Source organism: Eleginops maclovinus, chromosome 16 (assembly GCF_036324505.1).
Source record: "Eleginops maclovinus isolate JMC-PN-2008 ecotype Puerto Natales chromosome 16, JC_Emac_rtc_rv5, whole genome shotgun sequence".
Classification (NCBI taxonomy): Eukaryota; Metazoa; Chordata; class Actinopteri; order Perciformes; family Eleginopidae; genus Eleginops; species Eleginops maclovinus.
Window position 1 is genome coordinate 13569948 of NC_086364.1, and position 19262 is coordinate 13589209.

Genomic DNA, 19262 nt, shown 5'->3' on the forward strand with positions numbered 1-19262 from the left:
GCACATGCACCACACAGCCTTTAAAGAAAGCACTGCAATAGGGGTACACACAAAAGCGTTTCCAGAGAAATATAAAAAAGTGATGCACCCAGCTGTGGCTTTTGAACAGATGAAGCCTGCTACCTTTAGGTCATCGTAGAAGATTACATAAATGTGTATTTGTTTTGGCTTATTATATTATTTTGATTGCACGATTCAGAAATTATTGCAGATATCTTCCTTTAGCCATCTTAAAAAAACTGAATCATGTTTGGAATAATACAAAAAAAAGGTTACATTTCGAACAACTCTGATGGATAACCGACTTCAATAATTGAATCAAACAGAAACCATGGCAACAACAAGGGTGTCGATGCCATGTGTGTCACTTTTTAGTTGCCCCTGGAAACAGTTTCTGTTGATTTCTGAGCATTTTGCAGTGTGTTGCTCTATTTGCAGCGTTATTTTAAAGTCCTGTGTGTGTGTTATAATGTCACTGAAGATCTGTTTAAATATTTCTGATGTTGTATCTATCTGCAGTGCGCACAGCATTGAGCTCAACATGGTCTTCATTACTTTTGCTCTCTGGATTAATCTGGAACACATTTTCCGTCCTTTTTGTCAAAAAGCAACATATGCAGAGCTTGTTGGTCAAATCATAGAATTGTACTGATTCCCTTTGTGCTGTTGTGTCGTTTCTAGCCTACTTACCCCCAACTGTCAACATGTGGACCATTGCTCAGCAAAAGGAACATAATAGGAGATATATATAACTCACAGTCACATTATTTCCACAGCTCACAGGGGGCCTCTTCATTTAAAAAATGTATTAAGACTGTAGGCAATTCCGAGCTGACTGGCACATCTTAAGATGTAATCCATCACTGCACCTTCATGTGTCTGGTCACCTTTTGTGGAGAGAAATGCCTTACTAGTTCAGTTCATGAAAGACTTTAACAGGAAGAGGCATCGAAATGATGAATGTAGAGAAAGATGGGTTCTCAACAACAGGACAAGAAAAACAAACTATTTCTCACCCATTTTGTTTACAACACTCACTATTGGATGTTAATATACTCCCTTGCTATTTTCACATTGGCGCTGACATTTAAAGCAAAGAACCATTAAATCACAATATATTTCACTCTACTGTATGTGACACCATCAAAAGTAATTGAGCATTATTAACAAGGATGTTGTTGTCATGCTTGTTTTTGTCTGTGTGTGCTGCAAATGTAGGACTATCCATTACCCAAGAATTTGATATTCTTGGGTAATGAAGTATATCAGTCTCCTGGGATGACTGGTGGGTGGAACTGCCAGCCTGAAGATGTGGCTGAAGGAGGACAGTTGGTTCGCTCTGTGTCTGTGTGTGTTTGTGGACTGTGCTGCCGCTTCTTTTTTCAACATGGAGTCTAGTCATTAATCAGGATGGTGGTGTGCGTGGGAAGAGTTCACCTTCAGCAAACTGAAGAACCCTCTCCCAGAGGGTCCTGTGTGTGTGTGTGTGTGTGTGTGTGTGTGTGTGTGTGTGTGTGTGTGTGTGTGTGTGTGTGTGTGTGTGTGTGTGTGTGTGTGTGTGTGTGTGTGTGTGTGTGTGTGTGTGTGTGTGTGTGTGTGTGTGTGTGTGTGTGTGTGTGTGTGTGTGTGTGTGTGTGTGTGTGTGTGTGTGTGTGTGTGTGTGTGTGTGTGTGTGTGTGTGTGTGTGTGTGTGTGTGTGTGTGTGTGTGTGTGTGTGTGTGTGTGATATATGATGAGAGCTTATAATGTGCACATACAAAGGGACAATGTTGTGTGTGTGCATGGTACTGTAATGTGAAAACAGAAATGTGTGGATTGCTGATCATCCATGAGTTCTGTGATTGTGGAAAGAACAGCCGTGTCCACAGGCTGTGAGATGCTGCAGTGGGCAGCTGACTTGTATGTTCGTCTGTCCCACTGCCTCACCCACGCGGCACATTATCATACCTTTGCAAAGGGCAGTGGTCAAGGATACAGTGCGAGAAAAAAACCTTTGAGAACTGATTTTTTTCTTCTTTAGAGATTAGGAGAAACAACAAAGAAAAAATAACTCGCTGGTCACAACGCAGCAACATAAATATCATTATTTGTGTTTCTACAATCCTTTCTTCCTGTTTCAAGGGTAAAGACCTCCTGACCCAGAAGATCCCAGTGTGGCAACAGGCTTGCTCAGACCCCAACAAGCTGCCAGAGAGGGCCATGCTCTTGGCCCAGCAGATGGGCTCTGCAGGCCTTGGGGGAGCAAGCCCCCTCCATACTTCCAAATCCAACTTGGTCATCTCAGACCCTATCCCCGGGGCCACGCCTCTTCCTGTGCCCCCAGAGCTGGCTGTTTTTATGGGTAGTGGCCTAGGTCACCAAGCGGTGAGTTAAAAAAATATGTCTGTTTATATTATTATGGTATTATTTCTCCTTTGTTCATAAGGCAGTGCTCTTGGTTTGTTGTGTCTTTACTGTATATACCAGTTATAACTACAAATACTGTTTATAACTTAAACAGAAACTGTCCTTATTCTTATCGAGAGAACTGAATTGTAGTTCTGGAAGATGCCATTGAGCTGTTTAGTCAACATTTCATGCTGGGCAGCATATCATCCGACACACTTGATGAACACTCCCTACACTTCAGATCAAGTTACAACGCTATGCCATTTACACAGTTTATTATTCATATATGTATATATATATATATGCTTGTTTAATTCAGAGGCTGATGGGCCCCGATGGTATGTCCATGGTAAATGGGACAACAGGAGCCCATGGGGAGGAATATTGGACTGACGGAGGGACTATATCCGTGTCCCAAGTCAGGCCGTCATCTCCCCAGACCCAGGCACAGGGCCAGTCCCAGGCCCAGCCCCAGAGACAGGTCAGCGATGTCTATTCCAACACCCTTCCTGTCCGTAGGGCAGCCCCCACCAAGAATAAGAACCCCGTGGGTAAGATGTCTTAACACTGCTACACCTTAATTAACAACAGAAGTCCTTGCAGTAAAATAATCACTAGCGGAATATTTGATTGTGGCTCAAACCTGTTCCTGTCTTTTTGATTAAAGATACCCAGAGGAGCATTTCAATATCATGTCAATAGTTTATGACTTTGGGACTATACCTTACCAATGTCTATGCTAAAGTACAGTGATGCAGTTGATAGTTGCTGCTCTAAATGTCACAAAGGAGGAGAAGGGAGAAGTAGCAGCAGACTCAAACCGCCTTTACAAGAAATGTTGGCATGAGATAGTCAACCAATCATCTAGTCTCATTTGTTTATGTGATTATCCCAGAGTATCAGGTAATTTGGCAGTGGTAGATGGATCTATACAAATGCTATTCAGAAGCACAATAAGAAAATGCTACCTTTTAAATCCCTGGCTGCTGATAGTGCCTAAAAATACATATTATAAATCTTGCCTCTGGTTGTCCAGAGCATGTGGTACTCTGCACTCTTAATAGATTTCATGTCACTGACTACTATTTCTGTCTGCAAACATTGAAGGAGAGACACGGACTCTGCCCAGGTCCAGTTCCATGGCAGCAGGCCTGGAAAAGAATGGGCGCTCCCGTGTCCAGGCCATCTTCTCCCACGCTGCAGGTGACAACGGCACCCTGCTCAGTTTCTCTGAGGGAGATGTAATCACCCTGCTAGTGCCTGAAGCCCGCGATGGCTGGCACTATGGAGAGAATGAGAAGAACAAGATGTAAGGAAAAGGATTGTTCATTGCCTGTGTCAATACAGTGCAATTGCATACAAATTTGTTGCACATGTAGATCCAGTGAATGTGGAGTTTAACAAGGTGTTCCCTCTTTTTAGGCGTGGCTGGTTTCCATTCTCCTACACACGTGTGCTGCCTGAAAGTGACAGCGAGAAGCTCAAAGTGAAGTATGTAGCATTTTTCCATCATTAACTGTGTGTCAATTTAACGAACCAGAATGAGACCCTGTCTGAGGCCTTTTTGTTTGCTTGCCTATCTAGCTTACACCATGGGAAAAGTAGCAGCACAGGGAACTTGTTGGAGAGTGATGCATCGGTGCCCACACCTGACTATGGCCTGACTGCCCGACTGCTGGCACAGAGCCTCGCTCAGACCCGCCCACGCCCCTACAGCATGGCAGCCTTCGGCACACAGGTAGGAACAATCTGACATGTGTAGTATTTGTGAACACCACACAAACACTTGTTACTCTTGCTCACTTAATTTGTAGCCCCCATATGGTTTACTCTCATGTTGCATAATTGGATATGAGTAATCCTGCAGTAACTGTATGGAGGATTTTTGCTCAGTTTCTGGTGCCTCCTAGTGTTTGAATGCAAGTATAGCAGTTTTGGTTTTTTTAATTGTAGGCCTACAAGCAAACAAAGTCAAACATTTTACTTTTATCTTTCCAGCCTGCAATTGAGGACTATGACGGGCCGCTTTGCCACAAGGTAAGTGCTGTTTCTACCCTACTGTCATAGTAATGACTAATATGACTGCTGCTAGCATCTGAATTCTATCGTTTGGATAGCTTTGGAAGAAGTGACTATCAGAAGAAGAGAAGCAGACCCTTAAATAAATAACATTTCACCTGAGTAACTGCATGCTGGAACACTCAAGAGACAGCAAGGCAACTGCTTAACATAGGCAGTGTCCAAATTAAATACTACATAAACAATCAACCCCATTTTTGTAGTAAACATTATAATTATTCCATTTTTTTTTTCTTTTTAAGTGTCGACACAATTTCTTGGCCCCATCTTAGATTACCTGTTTTGTCTGGCAAACAGTCCAAAACCTGAATGCAGATCCAGAACAAGAGGACAAATGATTGGACAGATATGAGTAGACATGGTTTATCTGTTATTGAAGATTGTGCATTTCTTTTATTGACTGAGAATTTCAAAGCTAAATGGAAATATAGTTGTGATCTAGATGTTGGTGTAGCATTAACATCCCCACCTCATGGGATCTTTGTCGTTTCCTCCTTGCTTAATTTTTAGGAACTATTTTTACCTTACTTTTATTTTAAATTGCTCTTTAAAGTAGTAATTGCAGCCTAGGGGAATCAGTGTCTTAGTTTATTGTCAGAGTACTCATCGCGCAGTATATTTTAACCATTATCCAATGAAATCCTTGCTGACTCACCAGAGTTGTGTGACTTTTTGTTTCTATCCAATGAGGGAGTACATCGTGTGTGTGTGTGTGTGTGTGTGTGTGTGTGTGTGTGTGTGTGTGTGTGTGTGTGTGTGTGTGTGTGTGTGTGTGTGTGTGTGTGTGTGTGTGTGTGTGTGTGTGTGTGTGTGTGTGTGTGTGTGTGTGTGTGTGTGTGTGTGTGTGTGTGTGTGTGTGTGTGTGTGTGTGTGTGTGTGTGTGTGTGTGTGTGTGTGTGTGTGTGTGTGTGTGTGTGTGTGTGTGTGTGTGTGTGTGTGTGTGTGTGTGTGTGTGTGTGTGTGTGAGATTGCCAATGTGCAATCATATTGGTGTTTGGTGGAGTACATGTTGTGACAGTAGACTTCATGCTGATCTCATCTCAGCCATCACCGCTTGTCAGCCTGGGGCTTTTTGGCCCCAGTGTCAAGCTGTTATACATACTCTTGTCTGCTCTGAATGTGTTTTTTTCTGTATCAGTATTGTGAGACATCACTGTGCTGCAGGGTGTATTCACCCCACCAGACTAATCTAACACTACGTCCCTCCAGCTAAGGAGATGACTTGATTTTCTCATCAACACACAGTAGTACTTTTCAGTGACAAATATTCACTAGACTGCATGAAATGGGCAGTAATATCAAACCAGCATAACATATCTGGATTTCAAATTGTTGATGAGGGAATTGGAAGTTAATCTTCCTGATCACGGCAGGGGTGTTTGGAGTTGCAGCTGTAGGTGGGGCAAAGTCCATTTCTAAACCCCACCTACACCAAAACTCTACCCTGCCACCTTGTACTTGTCTTGTCTTTCTCCATTTCCCTCTGAGTGTGTCCGACCTGGCAAGCTTCCTTCTCTCTTTGTTCCACAGTGACAGTCCTGATGGCAAATTGATTTCGACTGTGTGAGAACAGACATACAGACAGACACAGACAGCTCCGGATAGCACAGGGGCCTCTTCCTCCCCATCTTTCCCTCCTCTTAGCCTCCCTCCTGTCCACTTGTCTCCACCTCTCCTCCTCTGCCTCCACACACACCCCTTCTCCAAGTGGAAGAGGCCAGTTTCATCCCTCCTTTCTGTCCTCTCTTCCTCCTCGGGTCCCTCCTTTCTTCCCTCCGTCCGTCCCGGGTGCTGCTGCTGCTGGTGTTGGTGTGGACAGTAGCGGTTGGTGGGTGGAGGATTGCGTTGAGCGAGAGAGCCCGAGCGGGGCCTACCTGCTCGGCATGCAGCGATATGGACTCTGAATACTCTATCTCTGATCACAGTCCACCATCACGGACTGATCTCTCAAGAGACTGCCTTTGCTACTGCTTGTCTTTCATGCATGTACATGGTTGTGTCATTTTGTCAAACTAAAGGACATGTTCATGTACTGTACAAGTGCCAAGACTTCAATGTCGTTGTACTAAAGCCACTGGCTGAATGGCCTTTCTAAGCACACGTGGGCCCAGTATAATAGAGTTCCCACCCGACAACACTTGCTAAAAAAATAGCTTTTTACAAAGTAAGGCTGTGCAGCAGAATATTTCTGTTCTGAGAGATCCCGCAGGTGGCGCTGTGCTTCCTTGTCAGTGCTAATTTTCTGTCCAGAGGGCGTGTGTCATATTTGCCTTACTTTGCTTCTTTTTTTCCTATTAAACACAAACTTTATCTGCAATGAGGCACATTTTCTAACTGAGCTTCAACAATATACAGTAAATATATATATATATATATTATATATAAATCTATATATTATTTCCTTCAGTCCACATAATTGTACTGAAATATGATCATTGCAAAAAACAGGAAACATTTTTAAAATGCCGACCATTAGCCCCACAGAAACCTTTTTGCCATTGTTGGCTGAGCTTACTGCCAGAAATTTGAAGAAAAAATAAAAAAGCCTCACTGGTATTTTCTTTGAAGCTACAGTGAGTTTGGAAGGTCTTTTATCTTCTGTTGAGTATCCTCCATAACAGCTGTGAATTAGTTTTTAGGTTAATTGACAACCACAGCTTTTGCAGCTCTCAGTGTTATTTATGATTGTATTCCCTGAGTGGCTATGTAGTTTTTGGTCTTTTCTTTTAAAAAGTATTGTCCTTGTAAAAAAAAAAAAGTATTTCGAGAATCAATGAGAAACTACTGATTTAGTTGAAGTGTTTTATCTTATGCATGCTGTGGAGGAAAACCAGAAAATGTGATACTGAAATTGACCTTGAATGTATGGTGACTTTTTACAAAGGTATTCTAAATAAAACATATCTCTATATATTAATAAACAATCTGGTCTGACGAGAAATCTGTTCTGTCAGTGACAATTAAATTCTCAGTTTTGTTGAACCTTTTGTTTGCAAGTAAAATGTTAAATGTTTAAATTAATTGATTTGTTTTTTTCCAAAACTGCTACATTTGTGTAAATCATTTCAGGCCACAGCTGTGTTCCAAGCATGCAGTTCCATCCTTACCCCTCCCCACGTAACACCTATAGCATCTGTAGTGCTCTCTATCTCACTGCGAAAAATATGAATCAAAAGACTGTGAATGTGTACGTGTGTGTGGTTTTGTGTACAAATTGTGAGTATTTGAACTCTGCCTGCCTACCTTTTTTGGGATGTATTTTACGCATTTTCTTTTAGTTTTATAGATGTGATAATGCACAGAATTTTGCAGACCCATATTCAGAGCAGCAGCCTGTCAACTGCATTGGCAGTAAAATGCAGACACTTTTCCTGATAGAGTTGCCATATGAAAAGAGCATCTAGTATGTGGCATGTTCCGCATGAAGAGTGTACTTCCGTTTTGCATCCGTCATTTTAATCATATTTAACAGTTACACGTTGTCCATCTTGCACCTGACTAACCAGCAGTGTCGTTAAAAAATGTGACCCATGCATGATCTGAGCAATGAGCCATTCAAACCCAAAGGTTCTCTTTACCTTCCAGTTTGGGTCCAGAATTGTCCCGATTCTGAGGGAACAGGACCTCCGTAAGTCACCAGCCTCCATCGCCTTTCAGCCAATCCCTTTTCTCCTTTTCTCTTCTCTCTATTACTGCCTGATTCTCTTGCTTCTGTCATTGGCTGTCTGGCTTCAGTAGGTTGCTGGGAATCACTGGTCTTACTGTCCTTTGGCCTCCAAGGATGTGGCAGCAATTATTCTGTCAGTCCAGCAGGGGTTTGGGTTGTAAAGGAATTCACTTAGATGTTCTTGTCTGTCACAGTATCATAAACGGAAACTAACCCTGCCTGCATGCTTATAGCAAACGTTTTTTGTTCTTTTTTTCCCTCATATTTCCGTTTTCTCATCACATGCTTGCTTGAATACTAACGTATACCGTAACCGTTTGTTCAACTTACTGTAAGAAATTATGGGAAGGCAGTTTTGTGTGGGTGTGGTTAGCTGACCATATATCTCTGTAAGTTCTGTCATGTCTTAGTCCTAACTGTCACTGTACCTTGTCTCACCCCTCCTCTCCCCACAGTGATCGTTCCCTGGAGGTCTACCTCCGGCCCACCTTCACTGATGACCGATCCGCACCCATCTTCTACTAGCAGCCTGATGCCCCCTTTTCTACTAATGAGCCCTTTTTCTAAAGGGGAGAGGGAAAATGGCCACCATTGGTACATTTGAGTTGAGTGTTTTATCCCTAGAAGGCCATGTAGTTTGTTACACTGCTAAGAGTTTAGTTTATTTGCCGTAAAAATGTGTTGGTTAATTTCTGGCTTATCATAATTATTTTGCTAACTGTTCCACATACATTGAATGTCTCAGCCTGAACATCCAATTGCAAGTGTGAGAGTAAATGTATTATTTTTTTAGATCATGCCAGTTGTGGATAAGGTATGGCTTATAGTTTTTTAACTATTAATGCAGTCACATAATTATTTATCTGCACTTCAACTATGGGATTTCTTTTACATTATACACTGTAAATTTCACTTGAGGATTATTTGCATGAATGAACAGTTGCGGCATACTCTGCATTAGGTTTTGAAGTGGGGCCCGAGGGGAAATATGATTGACAGTTTTTAGTGCATAATATGCACTGAAGTGTTGATTGATTGGTTGCTGTCACAAATAGCTAGACCTGGTCAGTTGTTAATTAAACTATAATTCTTATTTTGTTAAGTGATATAGTTCTATATATTAACTAGTTGTGATACAGTAAACCCATATTTTCAATGTGGGAACTGTGCCTTCTATCATTCCTTTTAACATTTGCTTCATGCAGCATTGACTATCGTTATATAAAATTGTTTGTATTACAGTTTAACATGTTTTTTATATATATTCCTCCAAATATAAACAGGATTATTTTCCTTGTTTGCTTTATATTGTCAGGACTTTTCTTTTTTGCCTAGTAAGCTCTAGTAAAGTGCAAGTTCACCAACATCATACATGAGTAGCTTTGCTATTCTTCCCTTCTCTTTAGAAATGTACTAATATCTAAGCTGCCAGATAGCCAGTGCATACATAATGGGTCTTTTTTTATATTTAGCTTTGAGGGAGTGGTAGCTTATCAGATAAGGTACAGTATTATTGTAGCTTTTAATTGTTCATTCTCAGTATTATACACTCATCTGGGAGAAAAGCTTAGAGCTGAGATATTTATCCACAGTATGATCTTTGGGCAAAGAAATGGAAGTGAATGTGCCAGAAAGGCAATATTGTTCGTGATTATGTGAGTGAGCTAAAATGCCTCTTAGGCTGCAAGAAATCAACCTTTACATCATCAAAAGTCAATTGTCCATGGATGAGTCCTTACACTGAGAGATATGATCAGGCTTTTATTAAACAGCTTATTTGGGCCGCAAGTTTCAACTGCATTTTTGTTTTTGTTGTACTTTTTATATAGCTTTCATTGTTTTCATTTCTTACTTTTGTCCCCATTTGTATTATATCTGTACTGTACAGAAAGTGCATATAAATTATCTTGTCCAAAATAAATCGGAATGGGCAGAAACGTCATATTTGTATGTGTTGTGTTGTCATGTTTTTACGTGTTCTTCGTTGGTTCTTTGACATAAATTCAGATACAAATATCACAGAAACAAGAAGGGAAAAAGTATTTGGATTTATTTGTTTGGGATAGTACAGTAGCGATGAGTGAGGGGGATGGGGTGGTGGAACAGCAATGATGTTACTACTGGTGCATAGAGCAACCCACCTCACCTTCTCCAAAGGTGTCTGCCACTTTAGCCAAAAGGCTTGGTAATATCTCTGGTAAATTTTAGAGATGGATATCCTGGATTGCATCTTTTGAAATTGTACAAAAATACTAGCTGCATTTTCTCTTTTTGCGAAACTTAAAAGGCAAAGTGAGAGGAAACTGAATTGGCACTTTGAGCTACAGCACAATAGAGAGGGGGAGGGAGCTGTCGATACAGCAGTAGTAATTCAAGTCAAGCTACCTGCTACATATTGATAAAACATTCATACAATATGTGAGATTTGTCATATTTTAAATGTCTTTATGTACACCCCAGACCCTGGCATTCAGCACAAACGTAATAGAATACATTATGTATGACATTACGTAGACGTAGAAAAGATGCATAAAGATGACATTCAACATTTATGACTGGCATATTAGCATGACACCGCTCAATTGTGTTAAAACACCCTTACTTTTGGTGTTATTCTATTGCTGATGGCATGTCATATAACCATAGCTAATATGCAACAAAATAAAGTGAATCTATAGCTGGCACTGTGGACACACAAGAAACCTCACATGTTTAGATATTTCATTCAAGTTTGGGGAGATGAAGACGGAGCCATCACTTCTACAAATATATGGCCATACAAAGTGCTTCAGACAGATGTGGTCACTGTACACATAATACTGTTATCATTACCAGAATAAGTGATGGTGATAATAAGGGAATAACATCACCTTTATTTCTTTCATTATTTTCCCATTAACATAACGCACTGAATCCACCGTCAATATGATGAGGATATGACTTGGGTTAAGGGATAAATTAAGGTTCAGAACCTCCCGTCTTGAAACACCACCGCCCACTGCTGTTAAAAGGACTGATCTTGTGTTTGGAAATCAGCCATCGCTTCTTATGCAACTATCATCAAGCAGTGTTCTCCAGCTCTAACAATGAGGGCTGTAACAGTCTGTAAAACATCTGGATCAATGGTAAGCAGATAGAAGAACGCAGCCAATAAGAGGAGCAGATATAAGCCTGTCGATTCTTTTTTTTTCTTTTTTGCATTTTCTTTTTCAAATTTCACTTACCTTTATTGTAATGTTACCAACAATAATGATACTGCATCAAGCAAATAAGTTGTTGTCATATACTTTATGTTAAAGTAGTAAATTGATGATTCATTTTTCTTCAAGCAATATGATCTGACTTAATATCCACTCTTGGTTGTCTCACTCGGGTTGCCTTACCAGCAGCATCACTTTTTTCACAAAATAAAAAGGTGCAAATAACTGAGGGTCTTTCAATACAATATGAGGCACTGTCTCATAACAGGGCACCAGAGCCAGATGCCCCAAACGTTGATAAAAAATAAAACTCTGTCAAACATCTAAATGTAGTAATACTGCTTTTTCGTGTTGAGAAGGACCACGACTCATCCTCCTCCCGTCAGGATCATAGGGGCCTCAATGTTTTGGGCTATCTTCAATGTTCCCTGTAGGAAGAAAAAAAAATGAAAATAAGTGTCATAGACTACTCTGTCATGGTTTTAGTTTTGGTGTTTAGTTCCCTGTTTTATTTTGACATTTATTTTCCCTTTGTGCCTTACTTCCTGTGTGTTCCCTCTTGTACCTGATTTCGTTACTGTGTTTCACCTCCCCTCCCCAGCTGTGTCTTGTCTTGTGATTAGTCTTATGTCTTCCCTAGTGTTCTCTGTCAGTTCGTCGTCGTTCTTTCCTTGATGTTGGTTCCTGGTCTCTGTCTGCCTGCAGTTTTTGTTTTAATTAGTGACAGCTTTTATTTTTAATAAAGCTCGCTTTTTGTTGCACTCCCATACCTGTGGATCAGTAAATTGCTAACTCTCAAATATTGACCAAAATATCCCTCAACATGCTGATTATACAGGATGTATTATGATGTTTGTTTACCAAACCAATGTAAAGAAGTCACACAAAAATAAAGGACAACATTTCTTTCCTGCCACATTTCATACGTAAGACATTATGTGCAGAATTTACTCCAACTTTTGGTTAATATGATTTTTAATTTCAGCTCAAATTTTGGGTTACTGAAAATCTGGGATTGTTTTTTACTTGTATTTTCATGGCAAATTAAGAAAATATTATACATGCAGATTATGTTTGAAGGAAATTTGATACAGACCTGTTACTGAGCCCATGTGGGGGTCCGACACATGTGTGATAGAGAATCGAGAGACCATAAAACGGTTAAGTGCTACAGCTGCAGGTTTGGGAGCCTCAGGAGTGTTGGAAGTGCATATGGGTGAGGACTTGGGCTCAGGGATGGTCTCAGGTGAGGACGGGCGGGGCTCAATCAAGAGGTCATCTTCCCATTCATATCCCCCACCTAAATGCACACAGACACTTTTACAGTAATAGTACATTTATGATGACATGACCTGGAATTACTTTGTCCTTTACAAACTCACCCTCTTCTGAGTTCTTTCCATCAGTTTTTTCAGTAACACAGAATGGTTCACAGGATTGAGCTTCAAGTCCAGGGTCGAGTTGTTGCTGGGAGTCATTGTTTTTTTCCTCTAAAGATTCCTGTGCACTGGTCTCCATTTCTGTAGAGAAGGCGAAGTCAACCAGCTCTCCCGTGGGGCTTTCCTGGATTTAATAAACAAAGTATATTCCTCACAAACTCTAATGCAATAAAGTCATTGTTAAACAGACAGTACACATTGCACGATTTAGACCTATTAAGGTGTCATACCTGGTCAAAAAGGAACACTGTGACATCGTCAAAAAAGGACACAGCTTTTTTCTTCCTCTCCAACTCATCACAGAAGGACTGGGTGAGCAGGGTGGGCATTTTCAGGAGGCTGCGGAGATGTCGTGCCCTGCTGCAGTCACTTACTATTACTGGCACTGTGCTGAAATCATCATCACTCTCCTCACTGTCTTCATCTTGGATGTTATAGGTCCTCAACTCTTCATCAGACTCACTGTCATCTGAGTCATCTTCATCCTCTGCCTCCTCCAGCGGAGCCCTCACATCTTCTCCGCACAACTCCAACAATGACGAGGAAGTGGACAGGTCAACATGGCCATTGGATTCTTCACATAAGCTGTCCTGTGAGTCACATTCCCCTGCGTCTATGTCTTCAAAATCTTCTTCATTTATCCTCACACGCTCCCTTCTGTCCTCCGTCTCTTCCTTGACATGATTGAGTTCAGGCAGCTCTTCCTCCGTGGATCCCTCACCGTTTTCATTTTCTTTGTGGGCCTCATCTCTGTAGTCAGACAAAGTGGAGTCGGAAAGCAAAGAATGAACAGGGGAACAATCTACTGCTCTTCTGTTCCCCTCTTCGTGGTTTCCCGAGGCTTCCTGGACAGTGGAAGAGGCTTCAGAACCGATGGAGTAGCTAAGCTCTGAGGAAGGATCTTCTCCTGAGTGCTCTGTATGCAACCCTAGGTCATCCTCTGCAGGGGCAGACTCTTTAGTCAGGCAACCACCCATCTGCGGAGGAAATGGTGACAGCATTGACAAACCAGGGTTAGGGAGGGGATGATGTGAACTAGCATTCCCCTCTGAGAGATTCACCAGTGCACAATGCCTGATGTGTTTCAGGTTTGTCGAGTTGTCCTGGTTAAATTGCCTTTTGACAAAATCATCAACTCTTACGGAGCTCAATTTTTCAGCGGGAAAGTCACAGTTTTTTGGACCTGCAAAGAACTTACGGCCTTCCTCATGAGGGCTCCTTTCATTTTCAGCATCATAGTCAGAGAAATAGGCTGAGTCCCTGTATGGGTTCTTATCAGTCAGGCCCTTAAACTGTAGCTCTGAGGTGCTTTTAGAAGTGCAGACCCCTTGGCCCAAACCAACCTGCAGAACAAGTTCAGGTTCTCCAGCGAGCCTGGGACTTCTCTCACCCCCACGGGGATCTCCAAGCTCTTTGAAGAAAAACTCTGGAGATTCGTTGTTCTCTGTGTCATAGCCGCTGTCTAGGGATTTGGGTAGGACAGGGGTATTGAAGGGATCGGGGCTGAAGGCCTGATCACTGGAGCTTACCATCGACGAGGACAGGTTAAGTGTGTCTGCAGAGTCAGGAGTTCCCTCTAAATGCTTCATTGGGCTTAGTTCTTCCTCGTCTACTTCAGCATAATCCAGGTTAAAGTCAGCAAAGATCCCCGAGGTAATATCTGTGATGTCATCATCATCATCCTCACTGTAGTCACCAAGCTCAACCAAGTTAATACTGGAGTCTCGGACCCCCACTCCACTGTCCAACGCTACGCTACTTTCCAATGTCTCTGGATAGTTTAGTCTCTTGTCTACTAGACCAACAGAGATTCCTGTTGAAACCCCCTCCCACACGTTACCTCTCTGCTTCTCTGACAAGGCTGCTGTTTGACCATTCTGTGGCTCTTTGAATGTGGATGGGGACTTTATAAAACATGCCTCAGGGATCATCCTAGGCTCAGAGTACAGTCTCTCTCCATTATGCAACAGTTGTTTTTCATATTTCCCCTCCATTTTCCCACCCTCTGTGCCTCTGGCGGCAATACTTGAGCTGTTAAGAGATTCAATACTTCTTAGATTTTCTGCAGTTGAGTTCCTTTCCGCTAGAGTGACAGCTTCGTCTCTTTCTTTGTGCCATAAGTGAATGTATGAACCTAATTCAGTGCACTTGCTAGCAGCGTTACAACCAGAGTCTCCTCTTGCCTCCAAAGAGCCACAAGCTATGGAGCTGTGGAAGGTTCTGGTGGTGGCCTTGGTTAAAGACCATGATTCTGTAGTGTTAGGGTGACCAGCATATTGAAGGTCAAGATAGCTGTCTTGCCCACTGCCTGTCTGCCTGACGTCAAAGCTCAGGCTATTATTGTTTGCTGAATGATTTGAGGTCCAGTTAGTGGCCTCTCCCTCTGAGAAAAGGTCATCCTCAATGTCGTCTCCTCTATGCTGGCCCACCAGCAGGCCGTCGTCAGTCCCTACATCAATGCTAATGTGGTTCACTATGGGTAGTGTCTTTCTGAGGGGACCAATCATGTTATGGCAGCTGTCATTAGCTGTGCTCCGACCTGTGCTCGCTTCAAGGTAAGGATCGCAGAACCCTAAGCTGGGGCTGCTGACCGCTTGTGACAAACTGCGTGGGTTTTCTAAACGCCCCTCTGGATGAAGGAAGTTTGACTGGGGCTTTGGCGATGTTTCAACTTCAGATAGACAGGGCTGGCGCTCCTTGTACGATGACTGTTCAGAGAAGACTGTGTCGTTCTGGCTGGATGAGAAGCAGTTGTGCAAGTTGCCTAGCTTTACTTGGCTGGTGTTGGATGACTGTCTCAGCAGTGGCTCCATGGTGAGTTGGACAGTGGGGCTTGAATCAGAGTCACAGGCAGAAGATTTGTTGTTGTCAGTTGACCAGTAAGCACTGGGCTGCGCCATGGATGAACCAGTCCTGTTCTCGGAAGACAACCTTCTGCTGCTCACCATCGGTTCTGGGCTGTAGTCCACAATGCTATCATCCAGGTTAATGTTACACTCTACAGGTTCCTCTATGCGAATGTAGTACTCACTGCTGACAGACGGGCTGTGTGCACTCAACACTGGGACCACACCAGGGTGTTCAGGTTCATAATAGGACGGGGATATGCCTGAGGTCAGGCTCTCACTCTTGCAGCCCTCTGAGGTGCTTCCTTTACTTGAATAGTAGATATCTTGGTAATAAGGGTTCCCCTGGCCAAGTTGGCCACTGGTGGAGGAGGAGCAGTAGGGTTGCTCAGCTCGGGCCTGCTCCCACTTGTACTCAAAGTTCAGACCATGGCTGGTCTCTGTCACGGTCAGCAGATCATCCCCTGTGTCAGAGTGGAAACTGTCAGAGAAGTGCTCCAGGAGGGGGAAAGAGGATGAGGCAGAGGAGGCCAGCTCCACCGCTTGAGTTTGGTCTGGACTAGGGATGTCAGCCGAGGGGGGGGTCGGTGTCAAGGCTAGGGCTGTGGATGTTACTGTGTGGGAGGTGCTGCTGAGCAAGTTGGGTCTTAAGGTGTTCCAACGTTGTTCAAAGTCTTCCTCAGCCTCACTGGAGCCTTTGGCACACAGGTATGTGACCAGAAGGTGTACTTCCTCACTGCTGGGTCTCAACTCTGGCTGTAACCAGCAGAACTGCATCACCTCGTACCTTGACAGAAAGAGCCACAAATTACCAGTTATGGTTGTCTTTAAATCTGCTGGCTCAGAATAACTTACTAAAATATACTGGTTTTTACATCATTTGTAAATAAGCAAAACTTTAAATGTTTTTGTTAGATGAACTTTAAATATAAAAGAAAACCATTGAAGTAAGCATTCTGTGGCAACACTTTGAATGTTTGTGTGTTTGTGGATGTGTGGCTCCTCAGTTGAGCACATTTAATTTAAGAACAATTTAATAAATAAATAAAACAACATTGGGCTGGCGTCCCAGGTAAAAATGAATCTACGCTGGCCAATGCCCTTTGGGATCATAAACAATAGGGAAAGTATTGATCATCTGTCCTTGCTAGCACAGAGAAATATTGCTGGTGCACCACCATAAGCACAAACCAATTTTAAAAACAAGACACACTGACTTGTTAGAAATTAATTGGTCAGCCTAAAGGCTTGGTAATGTATGTGGTACGAAGATATATAACAATTTGAGTGTGAGCCTGTGCATGTATAGTATGTTTTCTCCAAATGTGTGTGCAATGCATGCAGCTCTGTCTCACCAGCGCTCATCCAGGGGGAATTGGAGCTGGGGTTTGGGTAGTTTGAGCTGCTGTTCCTTCACAGCATATGTCAGCACCTGCCTGTCAGAGTAGTGTCTGTATGGCTGGTTTCCCAGCTCAAACAGCTCCCACACAGTCACCCCCAATGACCTGGAATGGGGAAAGACATGTGTTTATATTTGTGCAATGGACATACAGTAATTCCACAATGAATAACAGAGTAGATCAAAACAAAACACTAAGCATACTGAAAAACATTAAAACAGTAAAATATTCATTATTCACAGTTTGAGGATTTTGTTCCCATTTTAAAAATACACAAAGAAAAATATCTTACACAGTATCTTAAAATATCTTAAAAAGCATTTCTATATTGTGAGAAAGGTGAGGTAGGTGGTGTAGTGTTATCTCATTAATCATACATTTTTCCAGGTAGTCACTCTTAAAATATCTCACCATATGTTGCTGGACTTTGTTTGGTCAACGACCAGCAGGTTTCCGTGGACTTCGTCTATTAGCTCAGGAGCTATCCAGCGCAGGGGCACCCAAATCTGGTCCTGGGTTATATAATAATCATCCTATAGAGCAACAACAAAAATCATGTTTGAGTAATGATAGGGTGATCAATAAGAATGCAAGCAGTCAATACATATTACATTTAGACCGTCTGACCTTGTATCTGCTGTGAGAAAGGCCATAGTCTCCGATCTTAACTGACATTTCAGAAGTTAGCAGGCAGTTTCTCAAAGCCAGGTCACTGTCAAAGCAAAGGAAACTATCATGTAATACAGTGCATCTGAGCTGCATCAACAAACCTATTTCTATGTATCGTCTTTGCCCCTGAACCCTCTGGATCTACTAAAGTTAGAACAGTTTTATGATTATTTTCAATTTCTTTTTTTTTTGTCTTATGACATACACACTGGTTTACAAAAGGAAAGAGTGCAGGGCAGGGCACAGTCAATGAAACATGATCAAACCAAAACTACATTTATCCATAAACATTTAATGTCGCAATAAGCTGGAAGTGTTATGAATACTATTTTTCAGTTTTTACCAATGTTAAACCCAAGACGGTATATTATGGTGAGGTTTTTAATCATACTTTTTGTATAATTGTTGTTAAAACATATTATATGCACAGTATCACTAAACATGTTTGGCAGCTATATGATTATTGTTTTTAGCAACATCATTATTTGTATGATATCATGAAAGATGTACATGTAATGTTTCTTATTATCTGAGCATGTAAAGAAATAGGCAAAACTAAGACCCTTTGTTTAATCCCACCTCCTCCACACATTGAGCTCTTTTGCCTGGCAGCCCCTGATGGGTTGCTATGGCAGCCACCACATGGCTGCTTAGAGAGAGGGAGAGGGGTTCGCCCCCGGCAACAAAATCACTGATGCTGGAGTTTGTGACAACTACTCAGGCAGCACCAGGATGTTGTTGCAGGGAGAGACCAGCAGGTGGCGCAGAATGCATTCCGTTTTCTTTCTTGAGCAGAAACATACAGAGCGATGGAGGTAAATACAGCTGGACTGACTGGCAAACTGCACCTGTGTATAAAGTTGTATTTGTGGAGTTGCAGAAGCCCTGAGGCAATGTCACATGCCATTCGCTGGAGGATCAAAGGGTCAGGGGTCTCAGAGTCAGCCACCCGACAACTGCGAAGGTAGCTCTTCAAATCACCCTAAGAGGAGAAAGGAAATGAGGATACATTAAAGAACAATGAACCAAGAAAGAAAGTAATGAGTCTTGCATAAAAAACTGCATAAACACATTTTAAATATTTAATAAATATGTCCCACCAGAGGGCAAAACTCCATGACCAGCAGATAAGGAGTGACCTCTGAGCACTGAGCCAGGCACTGCAGGAGGGCAGGGTGCTGGAGGGTTCTGGCAGAGGAAACATAATATGACAAGGTATACATTTACACAGACTGTACATACAATTAATAAAACAATAATTTATTTAGGTGTTCATTGCTACATGGTGCTACTCTTTAAACTGAAGGGCTGTGATCTGTGATTTTATGTGAACTGACCGGTATGGCTGCACCTCCTCAAGGAACTGCATCTGATCATGGACACTGGCACTGGCCTTCAGCTCCTTCACCACCACCTGGGTGGTGCTAAGGCCTGCATTGACCTCACCTAACAGGACCTAAGAAGTCAAATATATTTTTTTACCAAACTATAGCAATAATGACCAGGGTTTGCGACAAACAGAATCAACATGCATGACAGAAACAACCAAAAACAAGCAAAATGAAAAACGTAAA

The 19262-nt window shown here is 42.2% G+C and overlaps 2 protein-coding genes across 4 annotated transcripts in view; one reads left to right on the plus strand and one right to left on the minus strand.

Annotated features, from left to right (window-relative positions):
* The window catches only part of baiap2a (BAR/IMD domain containing adaptor protein 2a), a 47706-nt gene extending 37630 nt beyond the window's left edge, over positions 1-10076 (plus strand). The window contains exons 8-15 of the mRNA XM_063903323.1: positions 2122-2364; positions 2708-2939; positions 3496-3697; positions 3811-3879; positions 3973-4126; positions 4387-4425; positions 8053-8095; positions 8590-10076. Coding sequence (XP_063759393.1) covers positions 2122-2364; positions 2708-2939; positions 3496-3697; positions 3811-3879; positions 3973-4126; positions 4387-4425; positions 8053-8095; positions 8590-8738 — 1131 coding nt within the window. The 3' untranslated portion in view covers positions 8739-10076. The remainder of the gene's footprint in view (positions 1-2121; positions 2365-2707; positions 2940-3495; positions 3698-3810; positions 3880-3972; positions 4127-4386; positions 4426-8052; positions 8096-8589) is intronic.
* Positions 10077-10091: 15 nt separating this feature from the next.
* aatka (apoptosis-associated tyrosine kinase a) overlaps positions 10092-19262 on the minus strand; it is a 29355-nt gene continuing 20184 nt past the window's right edge. For 2 of the 3 annotated variants that reach the window (XM_063903321.1, XM_063903320.1), the window contains 10 exons: positions 19026-19144; positions 18789-18876; positions 18537-18670; positions 17647-17731; positions 17431-17552; positions 16975-17124; positions 13004-16406; positions 12717-12897; positions 12431-12634; positions 10092-11762 (listed from right to left, as the gene is read on the minus strand). In XM_063903321.1, coding sequence (XP_063759391.1) covers positions 11734-11762; positions 12431-12634; positions 12717-12897; positions 13004-16406; positions 16975-17124; positions 17431-17552; positions 17647-17731; positions 18537-18670; positions 18789-18876; positions 19026-19144 — 4515 coding nt within the window. In that variant the 3' untranslated portion in view covers positions 10092-11733. The remainder of the gene's footprint in view (positions 11763-12430; positions 12635-12716; positions 12898-13003; positions 16407-16974; positions 17125-17430; positions 17553-17646; positions 17732-18536; positions 18671-18788; positions 18877-19025; positions 19145-19262) is intronic. The other variant, XM_063903322.1, reaches the window with a different exon arrangement.